Genomic DNA, 21,604 nt, shown 5'->3' with positions numbered 1-21,604 from the left:
AAAACGTGCCACCGGGGGTTCCTTGTCAATTAGATTTAACAAATAAACTTCGCTCAAAAAATATGGCATTCAAACTGTCGGCTCCTGGAGTTTTGTGTGCTTGCATTGGTCGAGACATGAAACATCACTTGGCAAAAGTTTTCGTGCATGATTCGAAGGAATCAAAAGCCCCATTACAACAGAAAAGAAAAATGAAGGCTACCCTAGCGTGAGCAGGAAAAGTGTTAGGAAAACAAAAAAATATGAGCTTGCCGACGAGAAGTGATTTTTTCTACTCGTATTACCAGCCTGGAAAATCTATTAATGAAACAGTGCATGGATACGTGTTGTAGCATGGGCTGGGTGGGGGAGGGGTTGGGCTGCTGCATTCTCTCTATGTATGGATGCTGACTGGGTTGCAGCGTCGTGTGGCAGTGCATGTGTGCAGACTACCACCACCCGGCGCTTCGGTACAAATGATATGATTAATGATGGTATAATAAAGTTTGCAACTGTTTGAGGTGCTCGGTTCTCGCATGTATCCCGACGAAAACAAAAAAAAACGAACGCTATGTGTATTATTTTCCCGGGTGCGAGAGTGAAACTGAACCGGGTTAGACTATTACATTACATCGTTTTTTTTTGTTGTTGTACAAATAGCCACTTGATGTAATGCATATAGCACTAGCATCAATGGCACTGCATGGCACGTGATTGCGAACCACGAGTGCAGCTGGTGCCGGCAGCGTCTGGGCGTTTAATGGGCTAGGGGAGCATTGGGCTGCGTTTTGCGTAAATTTGAAATTCGACAGTATTTTTAAGTGTTGAAACCTGCCCACTTGAAAAATTTCAATTGCTTCACACTTCCTGGAAACGATAAGGAAACGTACCAGTAACTGTTTTGAAAATTGTATTATTATCAATAAACTTGATCAACCAAACCTAACTGACGGGAAACCGTTCTTCAGTCAAAGGCCCCGACTACTGAACCGTACTTCTCTGCATAAGAGCAATTCTGCGCCAAATCCGGAATTTTTTTTCCCGATATCCGTAATGGTGTGCGACTGCATTCGGCTATTCCATCCTACATCATTTGTGGACAAGGCGGGAAACATCCGTGTAAAACGCTGCTTACCTATGACAATCAGCTGAATACATGTCAGTTTTGTGGTAAACCTTGCACTGAAACTGCGAAAAGGACATCTTCAACCAAAGACAAGCACAATCGTCCAGCAAAAAAAAAGTTGCAGGCAATCAATTGAGCTCATAAAAAAATATACACTGAAAAAATTATCTTCTGATTTTTCAAAAAATCAAAACTAAAATTATTATACTTAGTTTTTCCATCGTAAGATTATTTTCATATCATATCACGAAGAACAATTATTGAAAAGGAAACTAATGAATATTGAAGACAGTTGTAGAGGTGATCTATAAAAACGTTCACCGAAGAAAAGCTTTTTGTTGATTTTTGAAAAATGATGTTTTGATAGGAATAAATGTTTCCGAGCATTTAAATATTATTCTTCAAGCTACGCTCAATCCAATTTCAAGCTACGCTCAATTCAATTTGTAGATAGCTACTTCTTAACAGAAAGAACACGATTTTTGGTTCAAAATTAACTTTAATCATCGAAGTAATCTCCATCAAGAGCAACGCAATCATTCCAGCGCTAATCTAACATTTCAATACCACTTTTGAAAAATGATTCGTTTTTTGCCTCAATATAGGCCTCAGTTTCAAAATTCTTACCGGCGAGCATTTTTTCGCAGGTCTGCGAACAGCCGTTAGTCGCTGGGATCCAAATCTGGCAAACACGGTGGATGTGGGAGCAATTCGAAGTTCAATTCATGTAGTTTTGCCATTGTTTTGATTGACTTGTAACACGGTGCGTTGTCTTGATGAAAAAAAAACTTTTTTCTTTACCATATGCGATCGTTTCTTTGCAATTTCAAAATACCGAGGCCATAACCTTTCCAGCCGATTGTTGTGCTATCGGGTGCTTTGGGCGAGGTTCACCAGTTGCTTTCCACTCAGATGACGATCGTTTTGATACCGGAGTGAAGTGATGAAACCATGTTTCATCCATTGTCACATATCGACGCAAAAATTCCGGTGTTTGCCTTTTTACCTATTTTTATATATATAAAAAATAGGTATAGAATTCGCTCAAACTTTCGAAAATTTTTCCGAGGCCCGGAGGGCCGAATGACATATACCAATCGATTCAGCTCGACGAACTGAGCAAATGTCTGTGTGTGTGTGTGTGTGTATGTGTGTGTGTCCGTATGTGTGTTGTCAACTAAGAGGTCGAGATCTCAGAGATGGCTGGACCGATTTTCATCAAACTAGTCGCAAATGAAAGGTCTCCCCGTCACCCAAAACGCTATTGAATGGTTTTGAGATCGGATGTTTACTTTTTGAGTTATACAAAGTTTTATGTCAAAATTTTCAGTTTTTTGACAGTATCTGTCACAATTGACCTTGAAAACAGAATATGTTTTCAGACTTAGATTCCGCACGGTAATACCTATCCAACAAGCCATAGATTGTTAAAATCCGTCTATTTTTAACGGAGATATCGAAATTTTTCTGTAAGCGACTTTTCCCCCTATTCCAGCAGTAGGAGTTTTGAGCGCTGTATGACAAAGAAATGCTTGGGAGCAACGGAAAACACGATTTTTTATACTGTTACATACAATTGTTTCTAAGAGCCAAAAGCATTGTGTACAGCATTCTTTTTCATGACATTTAGCCTCGGACCGATTTTGGCACGGCTCGTTTTTGGCAACATAATCGTTCGAATATGACATATATAAACCAGATGATGGCAGAATTTTTTTTAATTATTTTGTTTTAAACTACTTACAGCAATAAATGCTGGAACAACATAACATCCATATACCATTCGAATCAGTTCGTCGAGATCAGCAAATGCGTGTGTGACAAATAACTTCAATTAATTTTCTCGGAAAATTTCTTTTCTACAAATTCAGATTCATACGAAAAGTCATATGCTCCCAAACAAAGTTCCTGCATTATGTTTGGTTCCGACCTCTGGTTTCGGAACTACAGGATGATATGTGAAACGAAATCAAAATTGTGTAACTCATTTTTCTTGAAGATGGCTGAACCGATCTAAGATGCAAATGAAATCTAAGAATCATCTAAGATTCAAATGAAAAGTTTCAAAGTTCTATAAAACATCTTGCTTTTCAGTCAGATCCAACTTCCGGTTTCGGGGATTGTATAAAAATGTCTATTCCACATAATTTAATCAGGTTAACTTTTTTCAGTTTAAGTGAAATTCAGTTGTCGATCAGAAGGCACCTAAAAATTTAATTCGTGCTATGATCTCTCAAAGATGTCTTAACTGATTTTCAAATGTTTTGAAACAAATGTAAAGTGTACAGCTACTCAGGTGAATTTATCTGACTTCGGCCATACCGCTTTTAGAATTCCGGTTCCAGTATAAAATCGTTTCTCAAAGCTCAATCGTTTTCTCAAAAAAAGCCTAATCAAATTTCAGAAACAAAAATTTTAATTAAAACAAACTTATATACAAAAATTAATTATTTTATCCAATTATGACTTCCGGTTCTCGAATTACATGATGATGAATTTTTAAAATTCAAACCGATATAGAAGATGACAATCCCGAAAAGCTTCAAAGTTGAACTCAAAACTGTTGTAATTTATTCGTCATATGGCCATACGAATCGGTTTGGGTTATGCTGGTTCCTGAATACCGGCTCTGGAAGTACCTTAAATTACCGTAAACTCTAGAGTGGAACTTACATATCATGGCATGTTTAATCGATTATCACACTTCTAGATTCAAATTCGATCCGATTTGCAGTTTCGACATTACAGAGTAATGAGTGATTAAAATCTCAAATTGTCGCTTAAAACGAGGGTCATTAAAATAATGTCATGAAAACTTAAACACCGAAGAATATTCATGCAAAAAACACATGCGGATTGATAAAAATAGGTATCATCTCACTGCTAGGTGGATTAAACACGTTTTTATATATATGAAAAATAGGTATAGAATTCGCTCAAGCTTTAGAAAAATATTCCGATACCCGCAGGGCCAAGTGTCATATACCAATCGATTCAGCTCGACGAACTGAGCAAATGTCCGTGTTTGTGTCTGTATGTGTATTGTCAACAAAGAGGTCGAGATCTCAGAGATGACTGGACCGATTTTGACTAAAACAAACTAGTCGCAAATGGAAGGTTTCCCCGTCACCATGAACGCTATTGAATGGTTTTGAGATAGGATGTTTACTTTTTGAGTTATTCGCAGTTTTATGTTTTTTTACAATATCTGTCACAATTGACCTTAAAAACAGAATATGTTTCTAGACTTGGTTTCCGCAGAATAGTAACTATCCAACAAGGCATAGATTGTTAAAATCCATCCATTTTTAACGGAGACATCGTTATTTTTGTATAAGCGACTTTTTGCCTTATTTCAGTAGTAGGAGTTTTACGCGATGTATGACAAAGAAATGTTGTGAAGACGGTACGACCACTTTGTTGTAATTTATTGTAAACCTGGTTTGATGTGCGGGGAGGTGACTGTTGTAGAGTGACCGTTCCCGTTTTCGATCATTTTCAATGTTTCAATCCACTTGACGAAAAATATTTGTTGTCGTTTTTGCCCTGAAGATGAAGATATGTTCCTTCGAAACGTCGGCTTTTATTGCAAAATAAATATTTTGTAAAAGCAACACTTGACCAAAAACCCATCTTTCAAAACAGAAGTTCCAAAAAGACTGCCTACAGCATCCTTTTCATGACATTTTGCCTCGGACTGATTTTAGCACGGTTTGTTTTTGGCAACATAACGTTTCGAATACGACATATGTAAACCAGATGATGGCAGCTTTTTACAGTTGAAAGCAATTCCATAATTATATTGATTTAAACTACTTACAGCAATAAATACTAGAATAACATAACACCCATATACCATTCGAATCAGTTCGTCGAGATCAGCGAATGCGAGTAGGAGAGATCAAATTTACTCAATTTTTTTCGGAGATGGCTCAACCGTTTTCTACAAACTCAGATTCATATGAAAAGTCGTACACTCCCAAACAAGGTTCCTGAATTACATTTGGATCAGGATCAGGACTACAGGATGATTCAAATGGCTGGACCGATCAAAGATTCAAATGAAATCGAAGAACCATCTAAGAATCAAATAAAAGCTCTTAAGATCGATTGCGTCATCTAGCTGATGGTTGTTTGCATTGGAGGAAAAGAAAACGAAAAGTGGACAATGATGGAGAACATTACACAGTATCAGAACGAATGGTTGCGAACTTATTTAGAAAACTGTTTTAAATCGCCGCCTACTTTCTAGAATACAAACACAATCTTTGGAAACCAAACCACTACGAAATCTTAAACGGTCAAACGGTATCAAATCAATTAATATCTATACACATCTCGAATGCAGTCCTACGTCAATTTCGCGGTTATGTTTCTGGCATTACCTGTTCCTAGTTTTTCTGTGGTCGACCTCTATAAATTATTAAACTATAGTCGATTCCATCCGTTTTCACTCGATCTAAATTATGCAAATTGAATTTTTAATTGTGAACTGACCACGAAAATAAACAATATATTTAGAACTTGCGTCCGTCTTTCTTACGATAATTTGCGAAAGAAAAAATGTGTTAAACTACAACCTTAACCGGGGCCCACCGGAAAGCGATAAACAAATTGGTGGTGAAAGGGGGCCGTTAAAATCGTTATCGCGATTGAACGGATCTCCATTTCCGCTGCGTTTCAGTTCTGTTGTGGCTCCAGTCTAAGTGAACTTTCGTGTCACGCCTGGGCTATTAATTCATGCTTCCCGGTGTACATATTTCGTTAGTCCTGTCGATGGTCGATTCCGAATCAATCTTGTTTGTTGTTTGCTGCGTAAAAAAGCTCCCCAATTTCAGACCAGAGTATTGTTATTGCACACACCGTACCGCGCGTTTGATAATTGAAATTGATCCGTTAACGATCGGATTGCGTGGAGGCGCTTATAGATCAATCTGTATTCATACCCGTCACCAGTGGTGATCCCAGCAGAATGATTCATTTGGATTCGGTACGCTTTCGACAGTAACGTTCCGAGCGTGGACACAAAGCGAGCGACACGTGTCGTCCGAGTTCCCGTAATTTGAGCGTCATTCATTAATGTGGCCGAACATATGTTGCGATGGCCCGCCCATGTCAGGCGTTTCCGTGGAACCGTTCGTCTGCTTGAATGATGCACTGCAAGGTGACAATTCGTCCGAACCGACAGCATGGGAGGAGTTGACAGGTTTAATCGAATGAAAACACATCGACGAAGCACCGTGTTATTCGATTATTACGGTTCTTCGCATTACTTCAGCATGGATTGGACATTTCGAGCAATCATCGAGAGTTTACTTAGTTATTCAGGTACGACGAATGTTTGCTTGCGAATAAAGTTTAAACATTCCGAATGATTATTGTCATCACAATTTTTTATTCAATTGTTTAACTCGTAGTGATTGTGATTCTTCACCCCTCGTTTACGAGGAATATTCTGTCCATATTTGTGAATTGCCATTGACCTTTGTACAAAAAAGCAATAACGAAAACATTTTTGAACTATTAAGCTACTATTTACAATAAAAATATTTCCTATATATCCTATATATACTAATCTACAAAATCATAACCTAATGTTTGTGGAATTACCAGTGAGATTCTTCCTTAAACTTTTTCCTGAACCTTAATATATTATATTTAATATTATATTTAAAATCTGTAATTTCAGAAGCGGACATCGGACATCATAAAATTGAAGAATTTCATGAAAAGTTAGATTATTTGACACATACACACGCAGACGTTTTTCAATTCGACGAACTGAGGCTGTTGGTATATGACATACAAATTTTACGAGTCATATTTCAAGTGATTGCATAATCTTTCTATATAAGAAAGAAAAACAGGGTTACGATATTTGGATGTAAAGTTCGTTAAAAGAGTTACGTGAATCTAATACTTCATGAAAAATTTGTGTACCAGTAAGATTAAAAATAGATACAACTTTCATTTCAGATTCATTGAATGTTGTTTCCGGTATCGGAATTACCAAGTAGATTTGTATAGTCATAAACTAACTATACATTAGATCAGTTTCAGAGATTTTTTTTACGTATTTTGCATCGTCCTTTTGAATACAGGCTCAAAATGTTTAAAACTGTTTACTTTATAACTCCGAAACTAAAAGTCAAACTCAATTAAAATTTCATAGCAACTTAACTAATGGGCCCATTCGTTTGAGTCTAAGTTTGTGAAAATCGGTTCAATTATCCCTGAGAAATTGAAGTGAGTTGAAGTTTTGACCACTATTCCCGGTACGGGGGGCCGGTGTAGTCACAGCTAATTCGTTAAATCATCAATATGCAAATTTCAGTTCAAGTATTGTTTCACAGAGTTTTTAAATTTTAATTGACACTTAAATATTTTTAAAACTATTCAATCCATGATTTTGGAACTGAAAGTCGGATTCCGATAGAGTTTCTTAACAAGTAATTAGACCAAACCACCTTTGATTTGAGCCTAAATTTGTGATAATCGAACCCACTGTTCCTTGGAAATCGAAATAAGTTCCGTTTTCATGGAATTTTTCAACCATTATATGGAGGACGGGTATAGCGTGATCGGTTAGTCGAAGCCTTTCACGCAGCTTACCTGTGTTCGATTCCCAACCCCGCACATAGGGTCAGAAAACTTTTCTGGCCCGAAGAGGCAAATGACCTCATGGTTAAAACCTCTACAATAAAAAAAAAATAAAATAACCATTATTTCCGGTATTTACGGAGCTGGAAACCATTCCAAATGATTTTCACGGTTAAATTTTCGATCCTATATATGAGCAAAATGAACCATGATTTATAAAAAGTACACCATGATTAAAAGTTCTCGAATCATGAACTATTTGGATTTGTTTCGATGAAACTAAACGTAAGGCACCTAATCTGGATGGCTATAATTTCAGGTGTATTTCTGCTTTTTGCTGCATACATTAAGGCGTTACGTCTTAGAACATGTGAAGATTTCAAATATAACTGAAGTGCTATTTTATGATGGAGGCATTTGAAGACGAACATTAGAAAAAATCCCAAGTGCAAATGACAGTTTCACTTCGTTTACTCTCTCTTTCGATTTTTAACGTCCAATCAGCAATCCCTCCATCTGTCACACCTCATAGGATATGCACGGTTCAATTATAATAATTATTGAAACAGAAAGTAAACCTTTCGGAATTTTAAAATTTCACTAATGTTTCAAATGACTTCGAATGAGTTCGTGCTCGCATCTCACACGACGCAGTCGAAAATCATTTACGGTCGCAAATCATTTACGGTCGAAACAACAGAAAAAAAGACAATACAGTACAGTGAACAATAGAGTGCACGGAATGGTCAAATACGATTTAGCAAAGCCGGAATCTTGGCCTACAAGACCAAATTCAATTTGTATAGATTTCAAGCGTTGCAAAGTTAGACCAGCAGCAAATGAAATTGAAATCTTACTTAAAGAACGAATGCATCTAGACGCTAATAAAGTAACTGAGATTCAATTCAACAAGGCGTCTAACTGTGTGTACATTATGTTTAAACGTGAAAGCGATGCAATTGCATTCGCTTCGGTTAACAACGAGGTGCACAGTGTTGAGTGTGATAACATTGAATACAAAATCCATGTGCACATGGTGGACAATGGCATAGAAGTACGCGTGCATGACCTCCCCCCGCAGGTCACCGATCAGTACGTTCGGGAGAATATGTCGCGGTACGGTGAAATCCTTTCCATCGAAAGGGAAGTATGGCGGAATTTTTTCTCCGGTATTCGGAATGGCGTGCGAGTGGTACGTATGCATCTACGTAAGGCAATTCCATCTTACATCATTTGTGGTCAAGGTGGGACACATCCGTGTAAAACGCTGATTACCTATGAAAATCAGCTGGTTACATGCCAGTTTTGTGAACAACCTGCACACTACGGTAAACCTTGCACGGAAACTGCGAAAAGGACATCTTCAACCAAAGACAAGGTCAACCGTTCAACAATGGAACTAGTGAGCGCAGTACTCCTGTTTCACCATCAAACCAACCAGCAACTGCAACCAATGTACAACAAGGAGCATCTACAGCAACTAGCAACGAGCTCAAGACTGCGAACATCAAGGAAAACGAAAAGAAGACGGAAATCAACAACAAAACCACCGATGCGGCAATGGATGACGAGACGAGTCACGAACAAAGTGCCCCTCGACCCTCGCAGAAGGGAAATGGAAGCTCCTCTCCTCCTAGAAAAAGAGTGACAACGAGATCCACTTCAAAAAATACATTATATAAAAAATCGGCTAATTCGGCCACGTAAAGCTTGTACACAAATAGGCCTGAATAAAAATACCTTTTAAATAAAAAAAAATGACTTCGAATAACAAAAAAATCACATAGCGAATTTTTTTTATAAAATAATTTAAATTAAATTATCTTAAATCATATTAAATTATGATAACGAATTTTTTTTTCAATATCGAAATCTTGCAAATATTGTTGATATGAACCATATATGATTTTTTTTATTCTTTCCAAAAAATCGTTTGAAAAATTGGCTTTCTTATAAAGACCTTTCCATTCCATTTGTAATGACTAAACTAAATCTATCTCGATGAACATTAGGAAAGGTCAAAAAGGCAAATGACAGTTTCTGTTGGTTTACTTTCTCTTTCAATTGTTACGGTAAAATCCAGTAATTTCCAAAAAATTCTCAGGTTTCTAAAGAAAGTTGATGGTTTTTGCCATTGTCCTATGTGAAGTGTTAGATGGGAGGATTGCTGATTGAGCCGTAATACTCGAAAGAGAAAGTAAACAAAGAGAAACTCTCATTTGCACTAGAGACGAACCAGCCACCGGCTGAAAGTCTCTTTAATAAAGAAAACTAACTAACTCATTTGCACTTAGGACCTTTTCTCGTGTTTGCCTTCCTATAAGCAGCATTTATCAGCCAAGCAAATGTGTGCTTTTGTGGCTCAGTCGATTAACAGACGTTCTTTGTGATCCAATGATTCTCGGTTCAAGTCGCCACGTCGCTTTCAGTACTTTTTTTCTATGAATTTCGTGTCATGGAATTATCCAAACACCCACAATATTACATATTATTGCACGTAAATTAGTGTTAACTGCGACGCTACTTTTATGCGCATCATTAGATGATGCTTCAACAGTCGGTGTTGAACAGTCGTTCGCACCGCACGCGTATAGCTCTTGGCTCCTGGAATTTTTTTCTGGCTACCTAGAGTTTCATTGATTCAAGGCTTCAGTCTTTTTCAAGGCTACCTGAATCACTAACTAAGTGACTAAGTGATACAAAGAGTGATATTAGAGTGACTAAGTGATACAAAGAGTGATATTAGAGTGACTAAGAAATTAATCAGCCTTTTTTAAGGCTAGCTAGGAGTCTAATCGAAGACTAATTTAGCCTAGTTAATTTAATTTAAAATTTCATTAATTTCAAAAATGCCTGCGTCCAACCGGAAAGGCAACAAGCCTAAGGCTAAAAATAATTCAATACGGAATAAATCACAATCCGTTATTCAACATTTTTCTAATAACATTCACGATCTTATAGAATCTGAATGTAAAAATAAAAGACAACGGACGGATTTCCCTTCCGTTGATCCTATGCCGTCTAACAATATTTACGAGATTCTTCCTGAATCCGATTGTAGCGACATAGAAGAAAATTCTTCAAAAATTCCCAAAATGGACGCTTGTCGTTCTGGGAAGAAACATCAATCTATGCCACCAGTGACGGTGATGATTTCCGACTTCAAAGCATTCCGTACTGAGCTTTCTACTTTTCTCCCGGAAGTAAAAGTCTCATTTCAAATCGGACGAAGAGGAGAATGTCGAGTCTTGGTGGATGGATTGGAAGATTACGAACGTCTTATTCGATATTTGTCCGAAAAACTTCATAAATTTTATTCATATGATATAAAATCAGACAGACCCTTCAAGGCTGTCTTGAAAGGATTATCAAATGATCAAAGTATTGATGAAATTAAAAATGAAATAAAAGAATTGCTTGGTTTTGCCCCTTCCCAAGTAATACTTATGAAAAAAAGAGCGAATGGTACTTCTAAACCACGCTCTGGAATTTCCCATGAACTTTACCTAATACACTTCAATCGAAGTGATGTAAACAATTTGAAAACTTTAGAAAAAGTACGTTTCATTTCCCACATTAAAATTCATTGGGAACATTATAAACGGCATAATCGTATTGCAAACTTAACGCAATGTCGTCGTTGCCAAGGCTTCGGCCATGGAACCAAAAATTGTCATATGGATATACGGTGTTTGAATTGTGGTAAATCGCATTCGAAAGACGTTTGTCCAATGAATGAAACCACTGATAAATTTTCATGTTCAAATTGCAATGGAAATCATAAATCCAATTATTTGAAATGTCCTGTCAGGGAAAAAATTTTAAACGCTCGTTCGCTTAGACAACAAGTCAAATCAACGACCTTAAATTTACAGAACATACCTGAAAATTCTTCTAAGGCACCTGCCAATTCGTCTTCTAACGAAAACAATTTATTGACAGGTAGATCGACCTCGTCATCATCTTCTTCTAATGTCAGTTATGCTGGTATATTAGGTAGAAATCTATCTCCTATTTCTTCTAATGTAAATAATCAAAACACAGGACCGCCTTGCAGTTCTTCTTCTAACGAAAACAATTTATTAATAGGTAGACCGGCCAAATCATCTTCTTCTAATGGCAGTCTACCTACAAATATTCCTTCAATGCCATTCGCTTCTTTAAATGAAGTCGATTTAGGCGATATAACTGAAAATAAAATGATCTACCTACAAGATCAACTTTTTCAAATGATCATCCAAATGAATTCGACTTCATCACTTTTTGAAGCATTTCAAATCGGATGGAAATTTGCAAATAATATTATAATGAATTTAAAATTTAACAGTGATGTTAAATAATTATTTGAATATTTTAAATTGGAATACTCGATCTTTGAAATCGAGTGAAGATGAATTTTATAATTTTCTCAAAGTTCACAAAATTCATATTGCCATTGTGACAGAAACTTTTCTTAAACCAAATGTAAAATTGAAAAGTAATCCACATTATGTGGTTCATCGATTTGACAGGTTTACTGGAATTGGTGGTGGAGTTGCCATTTTTGTCCAACGGCAAATTAAACATCGAATTTTACCTTCTTTCAATACTAAAGTTATTGAAAGCTTGGGAATCGAAGTTGAAACCATTCATGGAATTTATTTCATCGCTGGAGCATATTTGCCATTCCAATGCACCGGCGAACAATTAAATTTCTTTAAAGGCGATTTGCAAAAACTTACAAGATATCGATCGAAATTTTTCGTAATAGGGGACTTAAATGCTAAGCATGTCCAGTGGAATTGTAGGCAAAATAACAGTAATGGTAAAATACTTCATAATCAACTCTCAGCTGGTTACTTTACAGTTCTTCATCCCAGTAATCCTACTTGTTTCTCTTCCGTGAAAAACCCGTCTACAATTGATCTGGTTCTAACAGATCAAAGTCACATTTGTAGTGAACCGATTACTCATGCTGATTTTGACTCAGATCATCTTCCTGTAACATTCAGACTTTCCAACGAAGCTATAATTAATCCAATTAGTTCTATTTTCAACTATCATAGAGCTAATTGGTTGGATTACAGATCTCACATTGAAAATCATGTGGATCATGAAACTATTTTAGAAAATTCTGCGGACATCGACACAGCAATTGATAATTTGAATCATTATATTATCGAAGCTAGAAATCTTTCAGTTCCCAAAGCTCAAACTAAATTAAATTCTCCTATCATCGATGACAATCTTCAACTGCTCATTCGGTTGAAGAATGTTCGTAGACGACAATATCAACGTTCTCGTGATCCTGCTATGAAAAACATAGTTAAGGATTTACAAAAAGAAATTAAACATAGATTTACTCTTTTGCGAAATGAAAATTTCGCTAAAGAAGTTGAACAAATTAAACCATACCTTTCTGGAAACTTTCTAAGGTTCTTAAGAAACCTCAGAAACCAATTCCTGCTCTCAAGGAAGGAAATCAAATACTTCTTACAAATGGTGAAAAAGCTCAAAAGCTAGCTCAGCAGTTCGAGAGTGTCCACAATTTTAATTTAAACGTTGTGAGTCCTATTGAAAATGAAGTCTCACTGAAGTATGATCATATTTCAACCCAAGTGTTATCACACGATGACATTATTGAGACGAATTTTGATGAAATTAAATCAATTATTAGGAAACTCAAAAACATGAAGGCTCCTGGTAATGATGGAATTTTTAATATTCTTATTAAAAATCTTCCCGATGTTGCCTTGAGACTCCTGGTTAAAATTTTCAACAAGTGTTTTTCATTAGCTTACTTCCCAAAAAGATGGAAAAACGCTAAAGTAATTCCTATCCTAAAACCTGATAAAAACCCAGCAGAAACATCAAGTTATCGCCCAATTAGCTTACTTTCTTCTATCAGTAAACTTTTTGAAAAAATTATCTTGTTAAGAATGATGACTCATATAAATGAGAATTCAATTTTTTTACCAGAGCAGTTTGGATTTCGTCATGAACATTCAACTACTCATCAACTTGTCAGAGTAACGAACATGATAAAATCAAATAAATCTTCTGGGTTATCCACTGGAGTTGCTCTTCTAGACATAGAAAAAGCATTCGACAGTGTTTGGCACAAAGGTTTAATAGCAAAAATGTCTGATTTCCAGTTTCCTATTTATTTGATCAAAATGATTCAAAATTATTTAACTGATCGTACTCTTCAGGTTAGCTATCAGAATTGTAAATCTGAATTGCTACCCGTACGAGCCGGTGTTCCGCAGGGTTCGAGTGTAGCTCCAATCTTGTATAATATTTTCACTTCTGATCTTCCAAATCTACCCGTTGGTTGTCAGAAATCGCTATTCTGTGACGACACAAGTCTGTTAGCCACAGGTAGAAATCTAAGAGTGATCTGCAGTCGCCTACAAAGAAGTTTAAATATTTTCAGTGATTATCTGTCAAAATGGAAAATTAAACCAAATGCAGCAAAAACGCAATTAATTATCTTTCCTCACAAGCCAAGAGCTTCTTTTCTTAAACCAAACAATAATCACATTCTCAAATTGAATGGCTTGGAATTGACATGGTCTGATCAAGCTAAATACTTAGGTTTAACGTATGACAAAAAACTCACTTTCAAGGATCACATTGAAGGAATCCAGGCAAAGTGTAATAAATATATTAAATGTTTATATCCTCTTATAAACAGAAATTCTAAGCTCTGTCTAAAAAAACAAATTGTTAATTTATAAACAAATTTTCAGACCAGCCATGCTTTATGCGGTACCAATTTGGTCAAGCTGTTGTTCCACCAGGAAGAAAACGCTTCAAAGGATTCAGAATAAAATTCTGAAAATGATTCTGAAGCGTCCTCCCTGGTTTAGTACAAATGAGTTACACAGACTCACAAATATAGAACCATTAGATGTAATGTCACATAATATTATAAGCAAATTCCGACAAAAATCGATGCAATCTTCAATTGAATCGATTCGCTCTCTGTATTAGTTAGTAAGTTAGTATATAAGTTCCTTTTCCCCATTACACAATACAAGTAGGTTTAGAATTTTCCCTACACAAAAATCTCAGAATTGCGGAAGCAAATGATGTCTTCATGGTAATAACCAAATCATATATATATAACAGGGCTGAAAAGTCACCACTTGTGGCTGAACACCCAATTTAAATCTTAATAATTTAATTTTAACTCATATTCCAATAAATAGTTATTTAAAAAAAAAAAAAAAAATAGATGATGCTTCAAATATAAAGGGTGATTTTTTAAGAGCTTGAGAACTTTTTTAAACAATAAAACGCATAAAATTTGCAAAATCTCATCGGTTCTTTATTTTAAACGTTAGATTGGTACATGACATTTACTTTTTGAAGATAATTTCATTTAAATGTTGACCGCGGCTGCGTCTTAGGTGGTCCATTCGGAAAATCCGCTTTTTTATCGACAAATTTTGTTCAGCGATGAGGCTCATTTCTGGTTGAATGGCTACGTAAATAAGCAAAATTGCCGCATTTGGAGTGAAGAGCAACCAGAAGCCGTTCAAGAACTGCCCATGCATCCCGAAAAATGCACTGTTTGGTGTGGTTTGTACGCTGGTGGAATCATTGGACCGTATTTTTTCAAAGATGCTGTTGGACGCAACGTTACAGTGAATGGCGATCGCTATCGTTCGATGCTAACAAACTTTTTGTTGCCAAAAATGAAAGAACTGAACTTGGTTGACATGTGGTTTCAACAAGATGGCGCTACATGCCACACAGCTCGCGATTCTATGGCCATTTTGAGGGAAAACTTCGGAGAACAATTCATCTCAAGAAATGGACCGGTAAGTTGGCCACCAAGATCATGCGATTTGACGCCTTTAGACTATTTTTTGTGGGGCTACGTCAAGTCTAAAGTCTACAGAAATAAGCCAGTAACTATTCCAGCTTTGGAAGACAACATTTCCGAAGAAATTCGGGCTATTCCGGCCGAAATGCTCGAAAAAGTTGCCCAAAATTGGATTTTCCGAATGGACCACCTAAGACGCAGCCGCGGTCAACATTTAAATGAAATTATCTTCAAAAAGTAAATGTCATGTACCAATCTAACGTTTAAAATAAAGAACCGATGAGATTTTGCAAATTTTATGCGTTTTATTGTTTAAAAAAGTTCTCAAGCTCTTAAAAAATCACCCTTTATAACCGAATTCATACTTCGGTTTACGCTAGTTCTCGGAATAGTATTCTAACAATAGAATTAGGCATTCAGGAATACATTCAGATGAGTTTATATAAAACTTTACTACGATGTTTGCCAAAATAAAATCGTAGCTGTGCTTAGTCCATTGCTGATCTTTTATGCTATCAATTCTCTGTCAGTCGATGAATAAAGGAAAACACAATTAGATTTAAATTATTGAATAAAAATATCTTAGAATCTAGTCAACGTTTAGGGTTGTGTTTGTTTTTTAATACCTGCACAGTATTATAAAATAGACATCAGTTGAAACGAAAATCTGATTTAAAACCATGATTGATGTAAAATTACATTAAAATTTATTTAGTTTTTCATTGAACAAGACTATATATTTACAAACCGCTTCGTTTTGTAATGTAAAATTCCATTCAATTGCCTGCTCCAAATATGTGCATGAAAATAAGCATAAAATCACAAAATATTTTTATCTGTGTGTGTTCTACCTCTCCATGCATCTGCTACACATTTATCGCATGATTATTCGATTCAAAAGGAAAATTGAAGTTGCGAGCTTCTAATCATTCGGCAAGTAACGAATGTTGACTGAGTGGAAACATATATTGGAGAAGCCAAATTAATTAAAAACTTACAGAAATGATGATTATTCGGAAAAAGATATGCTCAGAGACAGAACTTGAACCTGCATTCTTATGCATTCCGTGCATGAGCGCTACCATTTCGCCACCCTAAGCCTTGTGATAGACACAGATCTAAAACACGACTAAGCATGATAAAGCGTTATGGCGACTTTATGTCAAACAAAAAAAAAATCAATAAATCAACAAAATTTAGATGAGTTCATATAAAACATTACTTTGATGTTTGCCAAAGTAAAGGCCTAGCCGTTTTTAGTTCGTTTATGATTTTTTAACAAATTTAACATTTTTATCTTATAATTCCTGAACCGGAAGTCGGATCTGGTTGATATTTCTTAACAATCTAGGGGATTACAAGAACTTTTATACTAATCCTTGTTAACAAAAATCGATCGAACCACCTCCGTTAAATCGAAGTAAGTTCCGTTTTGGGGCTTTTAATCGCTATTTCCAAAGTACCGGAAACCGGTATTATTATAATGTTCAACCTAGAAGAATTACTATATTTTCACTATCTTTACGTTTCGTCTTAGACTCGTCAGTGCAGAGCAGTTCAAATTGAACTGCTTACTACGAACTTAAACAGTTCAATTTGAACCGCTAAGCAGACGTAAAGTTATTACTATTTGCAACACACTTATAATAAGCACCGAAGTGTTAAGTCTTTCCTGACGTGCCGAACGAAAACAAGTTTCGGCCAATACTGGCCGATTCAGATGGTCATTTAGGGGTTAACCTTATTTTGTGCTAGTCCCGGGTTGGCGGTTCAATGCATAGGGCGCTGGTCTTACAAACCAGTTGTCGTATGTTCGAGCCCCGACCTGGAAGGATTCGTAGTGTCAGTAGAATCGTAGCACCAGCTATGCACTGGTTCTGTACACTCTGAATCGGCTGCGAAGTCTGTTGAAACAGAAGGTCAAATTCCAATACAGGAATGTAATACCAAGGCTTTGCTTTGCTTATTTTGTGCTAGGGCACATTACCATTACTATATTCTGCTAACCAATTTTGAAGAATCTGCTTCTTGTTGCAAGGAAAATTTTAGAAAAAAATTTTCCCTCGAAATTTTCTGTAATTCCGAAGCCGGATGTCAATTCTAAATAAAAATCAGGAATTTTCTTTGCGATCTTAGGTCCTTTCATTTGAAATTGAGTATGTGAGAAATGGTTGAGGCATCTCCGTGAAAAGTTAGTGATCATATTTTCATTTTGTTGCACTTATCATCCCGTAACTTCGGAACTGAACGTCAGATTCGGATAAAATTCGAGAATTGTGTAAGTTCGTTGAAATCGGTCTACTCATCATCGAGCAAAGTAAGTGCACAAATATTACAGACATTTTGCGATCTCAACGTACTGATTTGAATAGTATATGGCCCCTGGTCTGCCGGTATCGGGTTTCATAGTGATTGCATACCTAGAAGAATTGCATTTCGGTATAGAAAAGGGAAAAAGATCTTACCTTAAAAGGAGGTATGGAAGTATTTGGTAACTTGGAGATTTGAAAGGTAACGAAAATGCTACAAATTTACAATGGAAGGTGGAACTAAATAAAAAAGTGTTTTGCCTAGCGGTTCAAGTTAAATTGTTTAAGTTTGCACTAAGTAGTTCAATTTATACTGACGAGTCGAAGACGAAACGTAAAGAAAAAACCTGCTTTCTCATATTACATAAATATTACTGTGGAATTCGCCAAAATAAATGTTCATTGAATAAAAATAGTTTATTCGGACCTTATCTAACAAACTCTACAAATCCTGTTTACCCTGTAGTTCCGGAACTGGAAGTAGTATCCACAAGAAATTTAGGAATTCCGTATAAACTGTAAGACTTTTCCTTTGAACTTATAAGTTTGTGAAAATCGATTTGGCCATCTTGAAGGTAAGCGAAGGAGATCCTTTTTGCAGTTTTTATTCACCATTTCCAATTCCTTCGAAACCGGAACTGGAACGATATTTCTGTACTGCCAGCTGTGAAAATTGCATATTTTTTCAAATAAATTAGAATTCATTGTCTTTCGGTCGCACTTATCATAGAATAGCTAAGATTTTTATCAACCGTAGCACCGTCTTTTACCAATATCACACAGCAGTGGCAGACATCCGTAACCGTTGCTTCATAGCGTGTACGAAATAGAACAAAGAACGCATCGTTCGTTTTGAGTGTTCTTTTTCTTTCGGTGTTGTACACATTTTCAATCTATATGGCGATTTGAAAACTTTGACACTCATCGCCCTGTAACTGCGGAACCGGAAGTTGGATCCGGATCAAATTTCACAGTAACTTTAAAGATAACACGAGCTTCAATTCAAATCAAGATTTGTGAAAATCGGTTCAAGCATCGCAGAGAAATCGAAGTGAGTTCTTTTTTTTGAGTTTTTCTTCCTCAATTTTGATGTTTCCGGATTAGGAAAAGGGGGGACCAGTAGGGCCGAAAAAAGTGAGTACATATTTTTTTTTATATTTTTTTGGTGCATATCATCCTATATCTCCGGAACCGCATTGGCTCCGAGATTCATTTCAACACACATGACTAAAATGATTGTACAATGATGAAAAAATATGTTAAATTTTTAAACTCATCATTTTAAAAATTTTCGCCTTTGAAATATTGAACATAATCCCACAATTGATTAAACAACATTTTTCTCCAGCTCAATTCTCCAAAGCATAACCAGAAACAGCGGCCATAAATAAACGATGTGGTGTGGTGGTGGCGCCGCCTTCTTCGGAATCATCTGCTCGCAGATTATTATTTTGACCTTCGCACTCACAGTAGCTCATACCACGTGAATCATCAATCACTGCTCCGACGGTTGTGTGTTTGCGGGTGTGTATGTGCGTGTATATTTATTCTCATAGAGGTAAAGCAGACGGCTGATTATTCATCCACGAGAAACGCACGCGATTGCGATGTCGGTGCAGCCGAAACAAGCAATATTGACGCTGCGTTTGATGGAGAAGGTAGAGAGGGGACCGGGGGGACGAAGGGGAGGGGAATCATCCCTCTGCAGTGTGCTTCAAACTAGAAAAACAATCTACTCAAAATCCGCTTTGATGGAGTCGGCAAATGGTTCGAAGGATGACAGCACACAAACAGAGAAACATGCAATATCGTCGTATCGGTAACCTCCTCCTCCTCTCGTGGCAATGGTTTTCATCCTTCGGATTTCAAACTCTTTGACTGGCAGGTCGGAGTACGACAAGTGAACTTACAAGAATTTTCGAAACGTGATAATCGCAACGATACGTCCTCCTAGTGGCAGACTGCTTTTCCTTCTTGTTTGCTGTTCGGATGTAGTTTGCACTTAACTCGTCCGGCTCCCTCCCTTCGCCCTAGGCTGCTTACGGGAGCAAAAGGTTCAATCAACAATGACCGACAATAAAGCAGACAGGCAACTGGTCGGTGTCGGACTTTGGAAGCAAACTGTGTAATCGGGCTGTCCCATATAGACATAAAAGTTTTTAGGTATAAATTTGTGAGGCATAAAACAACTTGTCTTTAACGAGAAAAAAATGTTTCTGAACTTCAATCTATATGATCTATATCAACTAGCAATTTTTTTGAATATTCTGACGTTTCAATGTAAATTATTGCACCTTCTTCAAAGTATACATTTGTTAACTTACATTCTAGTAACAGAAGAGTTGGGGAATAATAAAATCTCTAAAATTTGTATCCAATCTATCAAAAATTCGCCTTCATTGTTACACTTGATAAAAGTGCAAAAACAATCAGAAAGAGTTTTAGTAATGAATGTTGTTAGTTCTAAAAAAAAGGAAAAATCACTAAAATCAATTCACGTGGGCTAGCGAATTGCTGGTTGCTCTCTGTATAAATTATGCCAATCGTCCATTATACCAAACGGCCTTTCCCCAGCGACACACTACGGAAATGGAGGCCATGATTTACCAACAGAAAGTTGTGTAAGCGGAACAGAATTGCTATCACTTCAGGGAGGGTCCGGAAGTGACAGTTCGTGTCGTCAGACGCTACGTGCTAGGAAAGAAAAGCAACACTTACCTCTTCCCTGAAACGTTTGACGATTTCTCCTTTTTTGCCAATTATACTTCCGACTTCCTGTAAATAGAGGGAGAGAGAAAAGAAAAAAAAAAGTTTGTTGAGAAAAGATTGTACGCGGAAAATCTTCCGGAATCGGTATGTAATAGAGCATAGACAGCCGGGTGAGAAAAATGGCCATCAGATAAGGATCGCAGCAAATCGTTACGGCAATTGTGTTCGTTAGAAGTTTGTGTACACAGAGCACATTTTGCGCCGTGTTGGGAGAATAAATCGGTAGGCCAATCGGAGAAGGTCCAACAGAAGAAGAAGGTGAATCGTGCAATCGTGCGAGGTGGCGGCACCTGCCGAGATTCGCAGGATGGGTGGTATTCAATTGCCCACATTTTGAATAGACCGGAGCATTGCATGATTAATTATCATAATGTGAAGTTCGGTTCGAACTGTTTGAATCGATATGTGCAATAAACCTTCGTAATTGTAGTTTTGCCCATAATTAAATTGACCCTTGACTTAATGGCACACGATAACAAACGCTATTGAATATGTTTGAAACATGACTTTTATATAGAAATTAGTGATACACAAAACCTGTAATATTTATTGTATTTTCTGTATGTATTATTTGAAGAAAAAGTTGTATATGAGTCTTATAAATAACGAACGTAACGGATATTCTAATGAAATTTTTACAGTTAAAGGGGAGGTAGGGTCTAACGGATGAAAAAATAACACCATTTTTGCAAAACTTTTTTAGAGCTTCCGTTAAAAAAAATCAAATTTTCGCATAATAAAAAGCATCATTCAAACAACATTTTGTATTTTTTTCGTGGAAAACTAATGAGAAATAAGCGGGTGAAGAAGTATTTTCGAGGGAGCGTTTTAGAAATCATGATTTGTGTTTTGTTCACTGTATCTCAGCGCAGAATTATCAGAAGTCATAAAATCAGAGCTACATAGTTTTAGCAGATGTTTTTCTAGAGCGATACATTTTGATTTTTTTGTGGAAAACTGCGATTTTCAAACCAAAACTAAAACCTAACAAAAAATAAAAAGGAAAAC

The 21,604-nt window shown here is 36.5% G+C and overlaps 1 protein-coding gene across 27 annotated transcripts in view; it reads right to left on the bottom strand.

Annotated features, from left to right (window-relative positions):
* The window catches only part of LOC131434773 (poly(rC)-binding protein 3), a 731,715-nt gene that overhangs the window by 196,538 nt on the left and 513,573 nt on the right, over window positions 1-21,604 (bottom strand). For all 27 annotated transcript variants that reach the window (XR_009230388.1, XM_058601873.1, XM_058601870.1 and 24 more), the window contains one exon: window positions 20,546-20,602. Coding sequence is in view for 26 of the 27 variants with exons in the window: in XM_058601873.1 (XP_058457856.1) it covers window positions 20,546-20,602 (57 nt within the window). In the remaining variant the exon portion in view is untranslated. The remainder of the gene's footprint in view (window positions 1-20,545; window positions 20,603-21,604) is intronic.

The sequence above is a fragment of the Malaya genurostris genome, chromosome 3, assembly GCF_030247185.1.
Source record: "Malaya genurostris strain Urasoe2022 chromosome 3, Malgen_1.1, whole genome shotgun sequence".
NCBI lineage: Eukaryota > Metazoa > Arthropoda > Insecta > Diptera > Culicidae > Malaya > Malaya genurostris.
This window is presented reverse-complemented; position numbering and strand designations above follow the sequence as displayed.